This window comes from Dermacentor andersoni, chromosome 10 (genome assembly GCF_023375885.2).
Source record: "Dermacentor andersoni chromosome 10, qqDerAnde1_hic_scaffold, whole genome shotgun sequence".
Classification (NCBI taxonomy): Eukaryota; Metazoa; Arthropoda; class Arachnida; order Ixodida; family Ixodidae; genus Dermacentor; species Dermacentor andersoni.
In genome coordinates, this window is record NC_092823.1 from 120,651,739 (window position 1) to 120,669,660 (window position 17,922).

At 45.2% G+C, this 17,922-nt stretch overlaps 1 protein-coding gene across 1 annotated transcript in view; it reads right to left on the reverse strand.

Moving 5' to 3' along the window:
* Nucleotides 1-17,922, reverse strand: part of pcx (pecanex) — a 102,426-nt gene that overhangs the window by 35,747 nt on the left and 48,757 nt on the right. Inside the window, exons 19-29 of the mRNA XM_050192423.2 lie at nt 17,600-17,710; nt 15,004-15,095; nt 13,199-13,305; nt 11,348-11,456; nt 8,248-8,340; nt 7,392-7,542; nt 5,618-5,753; nt 4,289-4,466; nt 3,350-3,458; nt 1,473-1,602; nt 1,280-1,338 (exon numbers count right to left, since the gene is read on the reverse strand). Of these exons, the coding sequence (XP_050048380.1) occupies nt 1,280-1,338; nt 1,473-1,602; nt 3,350-3,458; nt 4,289-4,466; nt 5,618-5,753; nt 7,392-7,542; nt 8,248-8,340; nt 11,348-11,456; nt 13,199-13,305; nt 15,004-15,095; nt 17,600-17,710 (1,275 nt within the window). The remainder of the gene's footprint in view (nt 1-1,279; nt 1,339-1,472; nt 1,603-3,349; nt 3,459-4,288; nt 4,467-5,617; nt 5,754-7,391; nt 7,543-8,247; nt 8,341-11,347; nt 11,457-13,198; nt 13,306-15,003; nt 15,096-17,599; nt 17,711-17,922) is intronic.

Here is a 17,922-nt window from a genome sequence, read left to right on the forward strand (position 1 = left end):
TGTCTGTGAGACATCAAACGGGAGTAGCTGATATTCTAGTTGACATCAAAAAAAAAAAAAAGTCGCAGTTTCGCCCAAAAGGTGAAGCATCGATTACTATAGCAAATTAGTACATAGCTATACGAAGTAAGGGTAGTAGTTTTGTCGGCCGTAAAAACTTGGAAACAGTTGCTTCATAACTGAAATAACAAGCATGATGTCAGCGCGCACAAGCAAACCTGAACACATCACACTCAAAGAGCGCAGACACTCGCCGCAAAAACGCTGGACACTGGTATAAGCAAGCACAGCAGCAACAGCGAGCGAACTGACATTCGTGAGCTCTATCACTTCCATGCAAAAGCAGTGAGAATACAGCGCACACTGAGCTATCTGCAGGTCCCTTTCAAGATACGGTGTGCGCAACGCCGCGCGGCTGTCCAAAGTACACACTTGATGGCGGAGTCGAAGCCACCCCTCCTCGCTCTCATGCTGCCTCCCGTGCCGCTTCCCTCACCGCCTCCCGCGCTGCCTCCCTGCATTGCCTCCCCACGTTCCTCCATATATGACACACGAGATTGAGCCGCGATCATCAGTTCCCCTTGTGTCCGGTTATGAAATGCACAGTTGCTGCTGAAAGCTGGCACGTTTGCTCACTGCTTTCTCCTTTGCATGCGCCAGATCGAGCCGTAATCGCCGGCTTCCCTCCCGTGCTTTCACTCGCACATGCAGCATATGACACGCAGCAACGGTGTTATCGCCCTTGAACTTTATACGGAATGTCACGGCGATGACAACAGCAAAAATGTGCCTAGAGTGTCCATATAATTGCAACTGCAATAAAAATAGAGTTGTACAGGCCATGCAATGCATACGGCATTGCATTGTCTATTAGAATTACAGAATGGTTGCCAAGGGAAGGAAAGCACAGTTGAGGATGGCAGCAAAATTAGGTGATGCGATGAAGTCAGGAAATTTGCAGGCATAAGGAGACAGGGGTAATCGGAGATTGGTGGGAGAGGGCTTCATCCTGCAGTGGACGTAAACTGGCTCCTGCTGCTGATGATGATTGAAGTATGAGAACAAGGGCTTTAAGGCATGCTGTAGTAGGAAGCTCCAGATAAATTTTGACTAACTGGGGTTCTGTAGCTACAATGCAAGTTCAAGTACTCAAGCATTACTGCATTTCCCCCAATCAAAATGTGGCTGCCACGGTCGGGAACCTGAACCAGCAACGTTGTGCTCAGACAGAGGATGCTATGCCTCTGACACATCATGGAGGACAGGGGAACCTCCTTACCTGGATTTCGTTCCAGCTGTGACGACAACCGTGTGTTTGAATGGTCCACTCTTTTGGTGCTGTAAGGAAGTGGGAGACCACGCATGCAAACTGCATCAACAAGTGCTGCACCGAAAAAGCATTCTGCAGTTTACCTAGCCAGGTTCGAAAAACAAGAGAGTGAGAGTGAAAGAGAGAGAGAAAGCTTGCTTACTTGTAGTCCCGCTCCCAGAATTTGACCGGCCTGACATACGAGGTGAAGAAGATGGCGCTACCCAGGACCGGACTAAGCGGCGTCGACAGGATCGCCGATATGATGGCTTGCACAAAAAGCATGGCCGAATCTAGAGGCGAGGCAGCTTAGGAAAAAAAACCAAAGCATTGCAGTTCATTCATGCCCGAATGGACGTTAATTCACAGATCTAGTAAGGACGCCCGGCTCTGTCGTGTCCCTTGACATTTGTTTTGCCCGCACAACAGTTGTGACTCCTGACATTCAACTTCCCCGTACGATCCGTACTTGCAACGGTGGGAGTCTGATGTTGATGGTACAGAGCTACAATGAGAGCTGGCACAAGTGTTCAGGTGCTAGCGCCATCTGACAGCATGGATCACTCGCATGCGAAAGGAACTTGTTTCCTCCTCCTTGGCAGCAGGACAGTGGCGCAGGCAGACCGGCCACGTTCCCCTTGGTTGCTTCATGAGACTGTCCCATGAAGAGCTGTTGTTTGTAAGCTTGCACTATGGTGCTGTCGTGTCCTTAGTTGCCAAGAGCTTTTTGACCCCGCAAACTTGAGTGCTGGAGCTAATTCAGAATGCGTAAAGCACAGCTTGCTTCTCTGTTCAGTGCAAGCAAGAGCTCTATTACAAGAGCATAATGTCTAAATTTCTCTTTTAACCAATTGCCAGCCCCCTGGCATCAGCAGGACACTACAAAAGAACCTATTTCAGTGTCTTTGAAAAGCAAACTTCGCAGTTGAAGAAAGATTTGTCCTCGTTTGGGCACCTTGCAACAACGGCTTCCCGGGGCAGTCACTGTACCATCTGCATTAACTATGTGCACATTTGTGCACATATGCAGAGCACAGGCATGTTTCTTTCAAGCGATAGCATTACTATAGGCAGCTCTCACACATGTTATAAGTATCCGTCCGACGAAAAATATTGGCTGCCTAAAAATGCAGTGCCGTCTAGAAATTTATGCCGCTTCCAAAGGCGATGCAGTCTAACACAACGTCTGAAAGTGCTTTCCGTCAAGAGGGAAGTGTGCGAGAAACTGCCACTCGATGCATATGCCACGAGTTTCAAAGAACGACTCTGGCACGAACGAAGCCCGCATGTTATCGTGGCCTAATGGTTATAGCATTGGGCTGCCATGCTAGAAGAGATTCGATCCCACCATCCATCATGCATTTCTTTGTAGCATTATAGGCAGACTTCACCCACCTTTAGAGGTATCTGACAGAAAACTCCAGGTGTGTTGTACACATGCAATTGCAGCATTACTACTGTGTTCCTTTTGTTTCTGGTAAATAAAACTGACTGATTGATTGATTGATTGATTGATTGATCGCGGCACAGTGTACACAAATCCCAAAGGAGATACGAGGTCTAGAAACATTACTTTAATAAATGAGACCATGCAAGACCACCCGCAACACACGTGCTTGCAGCTGTCAAGACATCGCAATCCAAGTTTGCCATCACATACTATGATAGATACAGTAGTGGTGCTGAGTTCTGGCCTAATTTTATTTTGGTTTGAGTTTCTGACATTTATATAACATCAATTTCAGCTTAACAGCTTCATCTTAAAGTCACTTTGCTGTCTGATCCCATAATTCTTCCAAATGCACACTTTGTATGTAACCTATGCCAGCTTGTAATAGAGGGGCAAGAACCTGTACAAATAATGTTTAAAGTTAAAATAAACATCAATAAAAGGCTATTAATGCCTTTATCACCTGAATCCCCATTGCTGTAAGAGTAACTCGATCTTCAAGTCATTTAAGAATGGTCGGTCTACCATTCTTGGAAGTACAACTAAACTGCTGCAGCCGAAAACACGGACAAGCAATCTTCGAAGGATACGTGGGACGCTGAAGGGCTGTGCAAAGGCATGGAATGCTGATCCCCAAGTGATCTGCCAGGGGGCGATGTAGGTGATGATGAAGCTAATCTTGAGCAACAACTCGTACACCTGCAAAGACAAAAATATGCATACAGTCAGTTTCTGGCTCTGGTTCTTGACCAGAACAAAATCCTGTTATTTAGCAATGCCCAGGCTCAGCAAAAATTTGTCCTAGGCTAGACATGCTTCAATCAGCTCACACATGTGTGGATCTATATCTGCCAAGCCCTGGTGTCAATAGTTGCCACAACACAAATGAAACAATAATTTTTGGGCTAGATGGATGTACACTTATTAAGGTACAGTAAAGGCAAAGGTTGAATCAATACAAGTTGTTAAATTACAGCCCTAGAAACATAATAATGCCTATCTTGTGCCTAAAGGCAACTTAAACTAGGGATAAAATAAGGACTTATGGGGCCAAACAAGTCTTTCTTTTTTTTTGTTTTTTTTTTGTTTTTACAAAAAATATCTCTTGCAAGCACCAGATAAGTGTTACAGAGCTGGGCCATCAATCTCGAAGGTCATGCTCTGACAAAAAGCAGGCACTTCTGCTTGCTTTGTGTTAGAGGGTTACGCATAGCAGGCACGACAATCCTGTAAAAAAGTGGTGGTAGAGCAATGTGCAGAGGTAGCTCCAGTGAGTTCTGCAGGAAAACCCAAGAAAATTGGCCTAACTGCGCTTCTTGTTTAAATGTAGTGTAACTTCTGTTATTGTTAATGCTTCATTTTAGCTTATCATTGCCTGTGGTGTCCACATATCTCCCCTCCCTCCCTGTTCTCACCTGACAATTCCCACTGAGCTAATGGAAGTTGTACAGTCGAATCTCTATATGATAGCAGTTGGCAAGAATTACGGGAAACACATTTACGGAGTCGGCGGAACTCGCACACCGCACCTTGGAGAAGACAAACAGGCAGCAGAAGTAGTTGATGAGGAATGGCTCCATGGGTCCCCGGTAGTCGTAGGTGAAGAACAGCACCGTGAAGAGCAGCACAAGGAAATGCTGCGACGGGTCGTTGAAGGCACTACGCAGGCACTTGAGGGCGCACACCACCAACACTAGGCAGCCACCGCTGATGGCATGAAGAAAAAGGAAAGCGTAGGAGGGGAGGGAGTATGACAAAGCCTAAGCTTGATCGATCGACCGACTGGCTGGCACTGTTACGGTGTGACTGAGTGCAAGTACGAACAAGGTGCACGACAGAGTAACGACACCTTTTGTGCAACACTTGCGCAGGTGTTTCTGAGCCATTTTGCCCTATTGATCTTGCATTACCTTGACTCCTATAAAGGAATACTGACACAAAGTTTTTAACATCTCAATTTTTACGTCTAAATGGAGGCCCTAGACCTCTAAGCACTAGAAAAAATACTGGCAATGAGTGGCAACATAGCAGACAATTGAGTCCAAAGGAAGGTTCAGAGACTGACAAGCGGAACTTGTTTCCCAAACATAAATTATTTTTTTAAAACTTGATGCAATATTCGTGAAGCCCCAAAATGAGTCTAAAATGAGCGCAAATCAATACGAATTAGTAAACTTTACAAAAACATTCTGGAGTTCGCAGGTATACATCTGGAATGCAATTTCAGGAGTCAAGAAACTGCTAACCAAGCAATCTTTAAGCAAGAGAAACAATTTACTGACAGGTTAACAGCCCCCCACCATGGCTTCTAATGAAGCCATGGCCGCGGAGCTGTTTACTGCATACACTCGTGTAACGGCCACACTTTTGACAATTTTGACGAGGTGCGGCCCTTCATCATCATCATCAGCAGCAGCAGCAGCAGCAGCAGCAGCAGCAGCCTGGTTATGCCCACTGCAGGGCAAAGGCCTCTCCCATACTCCTCCAACTACCCCGGTCATGTACTAATTGTGGCTATGTTGTCCCTGCAAACTTCTTAATCTCATCCACCCACCTAACTTTCTGCTGCCCCCTGCTACGCTTCCCTTCCCTTGGAATCCAGTCCGTAACCCTTAATGACCATCGGTTATCTTCCCTCCTCATTACATGTCCTGCCCATGCCCATTTCTTCTTCTTGATTTCAACTAAGATGTCATTAACTCTTGTATGTTCCCTCACCCAATCCGCTCTTTTCTTATCGCTTAGCGTTACACCCATCATTCTTCTTTCCATAGCTCGTTGCGTCTTCCTCCATTTAAGTAGAACCCTTTTCGTAAGCCTCCAGGCCCTTACGGCCTGAAGCGACCAAGTCCACTCACGCGACTCCGAAGCGGTTGATGATGTCAGGCGTGCTTGTGCTCACGGCACTGAGGAAGAGCAGCGGGTAGATGATGTTCTTCTCGATGAACCACATCCACACCTGCAGCTTCTCGAACCACATCACTCGGGCTGGTTCTGCGATAAGAACGTGGAAAGCAAAGAGCATTGATTGATTGACTGGTTGCTTGACTAATCGATTGATTGACTGTCTAACTGGTTTGACTGGTTCAATGACTGATTGTTTGAGTATAAAGGCATAAGGCGACGCAAGAGTTTTGGGAGATGCCAGGGTGGAAGACTCTGGATTAACTCTGGCTGCATGGAATTTCTTTAATGTGCATCCAAGGCGCAGCAAAGGTGAGTTTTTCCCATTCTGTACTGCAAGAATGCAGCCACTGCAATCGACGATTAAATCCCCTATGATCTCAAAACAACAGCCACTCATCCATCACAATGGATTGGAAGTGTCAGTGAGGAAGAGGCGGTGATAGGTGAAAAACTATACGTCCTGACGACTAAAGCACTGCACGTTAAATCATCTTAACATTCTGGCCCATTTCAACACTGTGTGCATCACCATCCCTTAGCCTCCTGGACAAGGAGATGGCCTACCTAGAGATAGTTACGTGAGGAAAGAAACGGTGCTCAAGGACACGACAACAACAGACGACAGACTTGCTCACTGACTAACATCCATAAAGTTTACTCGCGATGAAAAGCTACATAATATGCGAGAACCATCCCATGCAAAAGGACAAACGCAATTGAAAGTCACCCAGTTTTAGCTTAGAACGAGCAGAAAGAGGGTTCACCGAGGGGCCCGATTTTTATTAATCATATCATGAGAAGCCAACAAATAAAGATCCCAAAGAAAGCATTGGGGAAATTACTTGTACTTATTAATTGAATTAAAGAAATGATAAATTAATGGCAATGAAAGTGGATGAAGAAACAACTTGCCGCAGGTGGGCAACAATCCCAAATCTTCGCATTATGCATGCGATACTCTAAATGTCTTTGTTTGTTGGCTTCTCATGATACAGTTCTAGGTTAGACCTTTAGTAGTTATAAATGCCCCTCCTAAAGCGGGCACCATCCAACAATGAATGCCGGGTTTCTGCTGCGCATTTGAGTGTGCTCGTCTATGACAGTGGTGGTGTTCAAAAGCATGCGTGAATGGTACCATTGGCCACACTGCTCAAGTGTTGCTAATAAGAGAACTGGAAACATATTATGTTGTTGTTTTTCTTTCTTCTTCTTTTTTTTGATAAGCAGAAACAAAACGTAGGGCTTTTGTTTATTTCTTATCGCCAGTCGTAGCGAGTGGCTTGGCATCACGCCAGCCAATGACGGACGGCAACAAGAATGGAAAATGATAAGAATCATTACAAAACACACAAGTTTTGTGCACGTTTCCACTCACCAAAACAAGAATGCACACTGCAACTGCCCATTTTTGTAATTGCAAAGCTAGCTTTCCTGCGAGGCAATCTGCCAAATCAGTGACGTGGTAGTCATTCTTGTGAATCGGCGCATACGAGAAGAGCTTGTTCGTCCTCCGACATGGAAAATGTGGGCGTGGCTCTCGTGATGAAACCATGTGCAAGAGACAAGCCCCAGCCATGTACGTATGTGTAGTAAGCACTTCCGTCTTCACATGAGCCATTAGGCAAATGTGCAATGCAGCGAAGCGCACCTGCTTAAGAAAAAGAAAAGGCTACATCCTTCAAGAAACACTAGTGGTACACAGTCTTAGAGAAGAGCTTCACTGACCGCGCACTTCGAACTGCTGATGCTCGTTCGACTTGAGGATGGGGTGCGCGCAACAGAGCCAGGGCAGCTGCTTGCGCAGCTGGGGCAACACATAGTGCAGCAAGAGGCCCCACACGACCGCCGTCAGGTGAAGCAGCATTTCCAGGTACGGCTGCAACATTACAACACAGCAGTAGGTTACTTACCCCTCGTTCGTCCCAACAAGCAGCCCAAGAAGAAGACGGGCGAGCATGTCAACAGGACAGCCGTCAACTAGTCAAAGCACACTCTCATGGCGAACAGCATGAAAATCGCAAAACAGTTTGGCATAGTCGAGTGAAATTACGCCGGAAAGTATTTAACACCAGCATGATTTCTTCACGTATGCCATCAGAGCTCTCCGCTTCTTGATGCTTTCTATCATGCTTGTACCACGCGCAATAAAGCCAGCGTCACCACACAGAACCAGCAGCACCTACGGAGCTCCGAGCATTGCCTCTGACACTGCTGACACACCAGTGCGTGTACTGAACAGCTCAGATAGCCCAAATGACACAAGATACAGGAAGAGCAATGAAAAGAACCACACTCGTCTGGTCCGTTCCTCTTTTTGTGTCTTGTATCGTTGTTGCTGTTCTTTACCATGCAGTAAAGACATACCACACGGCGTACCTAGCACAGCAGAATGAACAAATAATGAATTCCTTACAACTATGCAGGTAGAGGAATAGAAATATTGTAACTTAGCGCCATACATCATCACACGTGACATGTCAAAAATAACATATCAGAATAACATTGCACACACAAATGGTTGTCCCCTTACACAGAGAAGCAGAGAGTACTGCACCAACCAGTGGCACTAGAGAAGGCTTACCTGAAGAGCTGAGAACATTGTGCTGACGTGCACTGCAAATACAAAGATTGCTACAAAGACACAGTGTATCGCATCCGTCCTAAGTCTGGCCCTCTGCAAAAATGAAAAAAAAAAGAACAGCGCCATTTAGCAATGACTATCTCGAACTCATGCAGACTACAGTGCAGATGTAGGTACACTAAAAATAATTCACTTTTTCACTAAACCTTACGTATTTCAGAATACCCCTAAAGGCCCTCTTTTGAGGATACATGTGCTCTGAGGTGTCACAGGATCAAGTAAAACATACCTACATGCACATTATTAAACAATGTGTAATATCCAGCCAAAAAAAAGCACTTAGGAGTTAATTAGAAGCTAAATTCTGATTAACCCTTTCGCTGTCACGGACGTACCGGTACGTCATCGCGCTTCCCCCCCATGGTGTCACTGACGTACCGGTACGTTCTCTATCGTGCGTTCAAAATTTCGCGCCTGAGCGCAAAGCTGGCGCTCCTGAATTGGCCATGCCATCTGTTGACTCTTTCTACGAGTTCGTATATTCTCCCCGACCTGTGTTAACCCATGTATTGAAGAGTACGGTGCGACTGCCACTCCCCACTTTCTCTTTGCTGAGTGGCGCGGTGGCTCGGCGTTCGCTGGATCCTTGCGTCGCGCGCGTGTGGTTATGGGTTCAAGGGTTGTTCTGCCATCTCCGCTGGTTTGAAGGTTTTTATTTTTCTTCTGTTGGTGTGTCTGCTATGCCGCGTCAAGTTCAGGCGCACGTGCCGTTGCCTCTCCGAAAAGGGTGACTCGATTGCTGCTTTCGCTGTCTCGCCGAACCCTCGCTTCCGGCTTGCAGCAGTAAACGTAAAGCCCTTCGAACTTTGTTTAGCCTTTTTCCATCTCCCTCTGTCTTCTTGATCACGCAACATTCCATTTCTCTCCGTTGTGCGGGCGACTGAAAGCGCATCCTCCCAGCGCGCGGTTACTTTCGAATGACTGAGCGCGCGGGACCTTCGTCTGCTCATTGGTGCGGTGGCTCAATTCCGATTTAGAATACGAGCCGAGCTCGGATTCGGACTCGGACAGAGTCGCATGCGAGGAAGAGGGTTCCGCATTGTCAGATTCGGATGTTGAACGGATTTTATAGTCAGGTTGATGATGATGATGATGTTTACTAACAGCAGCTGCAGAACACTGAAATGTGCATATAGCATTGACTACACTATTTGTATACTAATCATAATCAAAAATAAATTGCTATGCTCATTCCCTGTTATGCTCGTTCCCTGAAACCAAGCCGACGCTGGGGGTGCGTCACGGCCAGAAAGGTCCGACAGCGAAAGGGTTAAAGCAAAACAGACCACATAAGTTACACAATAAATAAAAATATTGACTTCAGTGTAGCTATACAACCTGCTAAAGTATGCACCATGGAAAACTGGCACTGCCCACAGGCTCGCAAAATATTTCTCTGGGTGACAGTAACTGTGCCCATATGGAGGTCAGATTAGTCCATTCAGGCATCATTCTTGGTACAAAAGACATATTAATGTCTTATTATATGATTGCACCTATGAAATGTTACTGAAGGCATTTGAAAAGAGTTCTTTTGAAGTGTTGATGAAATAATGCTACATTAAAGTCCAAATTAAAGTCCATTAAAGTCCAATGAATCCAAATTTTCACTTGGGCTTAAAATGTCACAACCGCACAGTACATGTCACCAAAGCAATTGAGGCAATGCGGAGGGAGTGGAAATGACAACAAATTGTGTCCTTAGGAAGCTGGCGAGTCTACAATAACTAATTTTGGAGGCCATCAGCCACGCCTTTACAGCACTGCTCATAAATAAACTACCTGATGCAATGTGTTCCATCACATATCAGCAAAAGTTAGTCCTTAAAGAGAAATGCATGACTTCAACCGTCACCTAGCTGACTGATTTCAAAATGTAACGGTCAATGTAAACCACAAACGTGCAGAACAATGTAACAATGTGCAGCTTTCTGCAACATTTTGCATCCCCAAACACAGGAAAAGGTATAATAAAGAACGCAAGAGGCACATAAAAAGTTGGCCCGAAGAATTTTTACTAGAGGTGTTTACTAGATAACAACGATCCCGCCGCGGCTCGAGGCCGCAACGAGGTGCTATGACCAAGATGTCCAAACTCAGGCCGTCCAGCAGATCTCGGCGGCCCTCGAAAGGCAACGACTGAGCGAAACCGGAGGGAGGCTGCCACCCCAAAAGAGGGGCAGGCGCGGTCGACCAAAGGGAATAGTGCGGCCGCGGCCGAAGTAGAGGCGCCACATGCCGCGAAGAGGTTATGGCCGCGTCACGGTAACGCCTCCCTAACAGGGGAAGGCTAACCGTTCTGCAGGCGTTCACAACAAAGTTTCTTCACTCACTCACTCACTACAGGTGTGTGGATACCGAATATATAGTAGGCTTCGAATTGAATATCAAATCGAATCAAGAAATAAAGTCAGATATAGAATCAAATTTCGAATATCAGGAAACTGTGAACGACATTTAATGCTTACGAATTGCGGGCAAGAAAATACGGTTCCGCAAATGCTTGGGAGTCTCTTAACATCTGCGTGTCAGACGAAAGGACCGCGCGCCGCGTGACTGGATCACCGCTTCACACGAAGCCAGCAGCAATGGTAGAAAGCAGGTGATGACTGTGCCAGTTCACTGTCAGGTTTGTCATAATTTGCCACCTGTCAGATTCTATTTGACAGGTGGCCCATTTCTACCCATTTCAAGAAATATTACCTCACTACCTTTCGGGGTGCCTTGGGAATGTCACCAATAAATTTGCTGCATTCCTGATGACCTCTATTTCCTATATTGTGCCTCAACATAGTTTTTAATGTAGTTTGATTCTCACGAGCAATAAAAAAAATTATTTGCATGCCATTTTTCATGTTGCTCACAACCTTTCCAATTTGTCTGCTAATATGACCATGAAAAAGCAAGCATTGCTAATAAAAAATAACAGCATCGTGAGTACACATAAGAGTATTACCCAGCCAAACGAAACTGGCAGTACACACACAAAATAAAGTAACACACCTCTATGACTGTCGTTCGACAAGAAAAAAATACTCACAAATGTTTTTTCTAGTTTTGCTGGCAGTGGATCCACATATTCGGGAGCGCTGTCAGTGGCATTGGCAGTTGGCAAGCTTTCAGACCACAGGTGGCGTTTGATAAGGTTCCTGTTCATCAGCAATATGACAACAAAGCACATAACCCACTGAGTGCTTGCACAATGGTAAGAAAAAGCTCGCAGGTCCTCGCACTTCACTTTCAATCAATCAATCAATCAGTCAATCAATCAATCAATCAATCAATCAATTTTTATTATTACATAAACATACTATACAGATAGAGGTATAGCTTTAGCAGCTGTAATGCGACAGTATTGTGAGGTCCTATCATTCGCTGATTATCTGTCAACATCCACATTACTTCTACCAAATTCACCCGATTCTAACGTGCGCATATTTTTCTGAATTTACTAAAAAATAACATGCACATTAATTTCAAGTACAAGAAGAAACTGCATTGACTCAAATGTTTTCTCTCTTTTTTTGTTGTTATGCAACCAACGCGGCGCTGCAGCTGTAGTAGTTGCGGTACACTTCGGTTAATACGACTCCAGTCAATTCAATCCCAACTGAAGATCCCGGCCAGCACCCATAGATTTCTATGGGCCTAAACTTTCGTTATTTTGATCTTAAAACTGGCCTTCACCGGTTAATTCGAACTTGACCAGTTAGTGTGCATACGCCTTGCCCCTAAATGGCGACCTCAATAGCGACCCCTTTACTGACAGCATCTGTCTGGCCAGAGCTCAGGGGACAGTGAATATATTACACACGTTATTTCCTATTGAAAGCACCAATTTTTGGCGCACCCTAGGAAGATATTCTGGCAATAATGGTAGCTCCCCAATGTCTGATCATGGTATTTACCTGATTCTAAAGTACGCCTTTTTTTTTCCAAGAAAACTTGACGCAATAGCATGTTAGTGGCAATTGTGTGCTTTGCCGCATAACGCGGCTGTATTGCAACGAAGCTGAACTTTAAAAAAAAAAAGTGCACTTGAATGTAAATTGCACCAGATTTTTAAAATTAAGAATGTAGCATGCCCTCCACGTTCATGATAAAAACAAACGAAACATGCAGAATTTACCTTCACAAAAGGGAAACATTTTTTCTATTTTTTTTTGGTGAGCTTTCATAATGAAAGCGGCATGTCGATGCCAGTTGTACGTCACTGGCCACAGATACCAAGCGCACAGGAGCGGTATTCTCGAGCGATCACTTTTAGGGATGCTATTGTAACTTCACAAGATTTTACGTAATTCTGAATTGTCCTTGTCGAAGTGTATAGCTGAGATTGTTCCTGACACTGTAAACAAACAGATAGCAAGCTTGGCACTACGCCAGGAACACTGGCGGCCATATAGTACGCCGAAGCATATGGTGCCGAGCCATGTGAAACCTCACATTAACATTATTGAACATTATGAGCACTACTGAACATGAACACATTACAAACATGAACATTACTCAGCGGGAATAACATTCCAGATCGTAGTCGAGCCCGGAGTGAACCCACAGCAAACTTTACAAAAACATGCTCTGCTGCCATTTTGTGATGCCAACGATGCTACATCGAACGATAGGCTGCTGCAAACGTCGCAAGTGCGGTTTCGGCTTCATATTCCATTGCAATTGCGATTCGTACAAACAGAGTGGTTCAAATTGCCCTGAAGATACTGAACGCCTGTCGATCAGCAGAAGTTGAAGGCAAGAAAGAGTGAACACAACCGCTTCAGAGATCGAAATCCACACGCTCAAAGGTCACATAAAGAGTCACGTGTCCGAGAATACATGTTGGCAAAAGCAGCACTTCACCACGCTGCAAATGTGGTGACCGGTGAAGACTCACCAGAGAATGGTGGGATCACTGGCACTCCTGCTGAGCAGGTAGCAGGAGGTGACAAGAAACCCACAAAACAGGGAAAACATTATGTGCTGTGATGGATTGTGGCCCTCCTAGAGAAAAGAAAAAAGAAAGAAAGATATGCGCAAGTGATTTAGCAAAGTATTTATACAAACTGACACAATCAACAAGGAGGCCACACTTCGGTTACAGACATTCACTCATTACCGTGCTCAACGTATAGCTCCATGGCTCTTTCCATCACCGCACAGCACACACTGCGCCAGTCCAAGTGCGAGTCCTGCCACCTCGTGTTCCATCTAGCGGCTAAGGTCCCTTGTGAAACACTTACGCCATCTCTTGGTATTCCCCCTAACTACTTGAAAGTGCGCTGGTGCAGCCGCTCCCTCTTTACAAAACTTGATACAAAATTCCTTGAGACCCCTTAAAATACTCGTATCACCTGAAACTTGAGTAATCCATAACGAATGATTGCCCCACAACCAACGCAAAGGCCACACATTATATAAGGTGATTCCATTAGGTTTGAGGAGTCATTGATGGCTTTGCGGACTATTCTTCCTGCAATGTTGTCAAGGGCACCCTTCAGGAATGCATAAAACTTTGTGCTCGTTTCTTCACCTACATTCACAACACTCACTGCAAACCACAGTGAATGCTTTCTTTATGTGTGCGGGTCTCTGCCACGATGGTCAAAGATTTGTGTTTCAAACATCAGCTTCACAACTGCCTACCAAAGCTGCATTCCCCTATGTATAGCAGATCTCACAGGAGCACAGAAATTCATATCACTCATTCTGAACTGAATGAGGGTTCCAGTCATCCCAAAAGAGCCTGTGTTCCACTTAGTGCTGTAGTGCCCAACGTATTGCATATGCGTACACTGAGCTTGGTACCTCAAAATTCTTATTTAAGCAAGGAAAACTTATTGCATAGCCTACAGTAGCATTTATGATAGGCTGGAGAGAGTTTTCCAGTTATGCGCAAGTGATTTAGCAAAGTATTTATACAAACTGACACAATCAACAAGGAGGCGTTGTAACCAATTCATTGTAACCAATTACTAATTATTCTTACAAATGTACTCCCCGTGGCCAGAAATAAACATCTTGTTCTAACGTGTAAATAAACATTTAAACATGTTCAAAGTTTATTTGGGGTCAAACTGTGTTTGCACATTATATGGTTAATTCATTCTTACCAGAACTTCTTGAAAATTCACATTAGCATAAAATTCAGGTGAACTCTGATCGCATCTTTGATATTTGACTGCACAAGGTAAACGTAAACATGACACACCGGGGCATGTTTAACAAGTCAGAGAGCGAGAACAATAATCATTTTCACTAGCTTGTTTAGTTCACACTGAAAGAAAGACCTTAAAAACTATAATGGCAAAGAAAGAGCAAAGAACACACGCATATTTGAATTTAGCACTTCAAAATACACAATGCGTGGCACTCCCATCTCGAAAATGTTCATTAAAAAAGTTCCACTGCTCTTAACACGAGTGAGTTTTGATTCCACAGACATGTGAGAAGTGGGCCCATAGCTATATAACCAGAATAAAATTCTGCATATAATCATGACTGCAAATATAAAGTTCTAATTTGGGGTCCCAAATCAGAAAAGTTTGCATATAATACGACTAAAGGACAATTCCATCTTCATCATATCAGACCACAGAGAACTTACCGCTGAAAATTCCAAATCATGCATAATGCAACAAGCAGATTTGACATGCTGAAATCCGAAACAAAATCCTGCATATTAGCAGGTTACAGAATTACCTTTAGGGCGACGTAGGCCAGCCCAAACAAGCACACCACAAACGCCAGGCTCCGTGACACACAGTAGATGGCTGACACCAATCCAGTGGTTGCTGATCATGCAATAGGTATGGACAGGACAGCATGACAAGCCACACACTTTATACAGTCGAGCGTCTCTACAGGGAATGCCTCTAGTACAATGAAATGACCCATATAATGAAGGAATAATTATATCCCGGTTCTATTGCGACTTGCATGGTGCACGACCTTTACAGCGAAGCGACCTGTATACAAAATTATTTCCAAGTCCCCAAGCACTTCATTGTAAAGGCAGTTGACTGTACAGTCGAACTCATTTATAACGAACTCGACAGTTCCATGAAAAGTGGCCGTTATATCAGTAAGTTCGTTATTTATAAGCTCGCCCATAAAAGCGCTCAAAAATTAACCGCACAGAATCAGCAGTTACAATGCGGCGGCATTTTGGTGTGAAAACCAGATTCCCAGCGTAATTTTTCTTCCCGGTGCGTTCCCGCACCTAGCTGCAAACTTCCATTCGAGACGTTCAGCTAAAGCACAAAACGCAGGGCCGTACATGGCTCTTTCAAAATTGCAACCGATTCTGATCACCTGTCATTTCAGAACTGCAAGTGCAGCTGCCCTTCTTAATTCGAGAGCTTATCATATATCTTACTACCAGCGAGACATAACTGCACTCTGCACAAAAGAGCAAAGCGTTCTAGTTGACTGGAAGCATAAACTTCGGAAACTACTGCGTCATGCCGCCATTCTGCAAATGTCTCTGACACCATGGTCTCGGCATTACGACTGTGCATTAGCCACAAAAAACCGTAAAATTACGTAATATGTGTCGCTTCAGGTGAAAAAACTGCAATGTTCAAAAGGTAAAACGGCACCGCGTACTGTTATCAGCAATAGGCAATGCATACACAAAGCTCCGCCAGATCGTGATCTCCCAATAACGGCACAGTAACCGCCGATCATTTGCAACTCGTGTGGCAGCAGCACATGGTGCAGCATTCTTGTCAATTCGGGCCATGTCGACATGAACGCTTGAGCGACCATTGTTTCCATGGTGGAAGGTCATAGATGGTCATTCCAAATCGTTGAAACAGGCGTAATGTACGTGGTGCCGCACGGACAATTGTTCAAAAATTAGAGTGACGCCATTGCGCCCTCCGACGCATCGGCACATGTGCCTGTGCACGCCCCGCGCCATGCAGTTTGCGCTGTACGCCTCCCTCCCTGGAGGCATGCCTCGAAAGTCTGTGACCTTCTTTGTGTTTGCGGCTTCTGAAATCTGTGTGTGGCTGTCACTCGCTCATCTCTAAGGACGCAGCATCGTCGCGGTTGGACTGGAGCGACGTGCGCCCAGTTTGGTCGTGCCTCCGTGCTTTGGTACTTTGCGCTGGTGGTCAAGATCGGAATACAATGCCGCCATACGATACATGACGCTGCCTTTGCACTCCCTGCAGCAGGAAACGCCGGTGCATTCGGATTATTGCCCATTAAAAGTGCGCAGTACACTCCTAATGGCACTACAGCCCATGCGCTGTGAAGCAGATAAGCGAAGATGCTTATCGCAACAGGGTTGGCAGTGACAGCTGTGAATGCCGTGTGCAATGACCTGGGAGGAGATTTGCTGATACCAGAACAAGAAACTTAGCGCGCACCAGCGTTTTCACGTGAGATGGGCGGACGAGCACTGCGGCGAGTGGCCACTGTTCACGATTGCACCCGCTTCGCACTTTTCCTTGTTCATACGAGATCTAGCGGCCAGAAAATGTACCATACGATCACAGTTCGGCAATCTACTGAATGTTGGTGCTAAAAGATCATGTTTTCCGGGAACGCATGAAACGGTAAAAAAGTAAGCATAATGTATTGGGCAATTTTTGGGGTTCCCGATCGCGAACATTGCGCCGGGAAATCATATATAACAGGATCATATCAATGAGGTTTCACTGTACTTTGCATTTGTGGATCGGAAGTATCAGTAAATACTCACTCATACGCACTCGCCAATAGTTTTGCATACTATGTATTAAGTAACATTCGTTGTTGCTTCAATTTCATTCGCACGTGCCAGCACCCATTCACATTCATGCAGTGAAATCTCGTTGATTCGAACCTACTTAATTCAAACTTCCGGTATAGTCAAACTGATGCTGTGGTCCTGTCAAAGTTCTATGTATTTCAATGTGTGAGAATGCCCTGTAATTCGAACATGTAAGCGTTTGTGACGGTTATATTGAACCCACCGCACCGCCAACCATGCTCCCAGCAGTATGACCAACTCACACGGCGGCGCCTCAGACCCCACAGTGATGCTGCGTGCTGGGTGCTGCTCCTATCTCCCATTAAAAGTACCATATTTTGGTGCATATAACCTGTACCAAGAACTTTATAAATTTAACAGTAAAGTCGGGATGCGGGTTAGAAGTGAACTTTGCCTTATCGCACGAAAATTTTTCCTAGGAGTGTGCCTCCACGGCAGCGCAGCATGTGTTGCCATGAAGACACTCCTTCAAAACTTGTCACCTAGGTCAGTTCAGTGCACAATTATTTGGCAGGACAGAGGGGTAACACTTACCTGATCCACCAAACAGGTTCATGTCGATCTGCTCCAACAGGTATGTCACGAATGTGTTGACTTGGGGCAGCAACCCCAAGCTGAAGGTCACCGGGAATGCCAAGATGAACACTACAAAATGATTGCACAAAAAAAAAAAGAAAGAAGGAGAGCAAACTTCAGTGACTCACTTATTTCTGAACTTACTTACTGCGACTGCGGTTACTCCCCTGACTACCTCCAATGTCCTCAACATCGCATAAAACCCCAGCAATCATGTGCAGAGCCCACCCCACCGCTGCTACATGCCGTGATGATGGACAGCGATGACAGAATGACAAGCA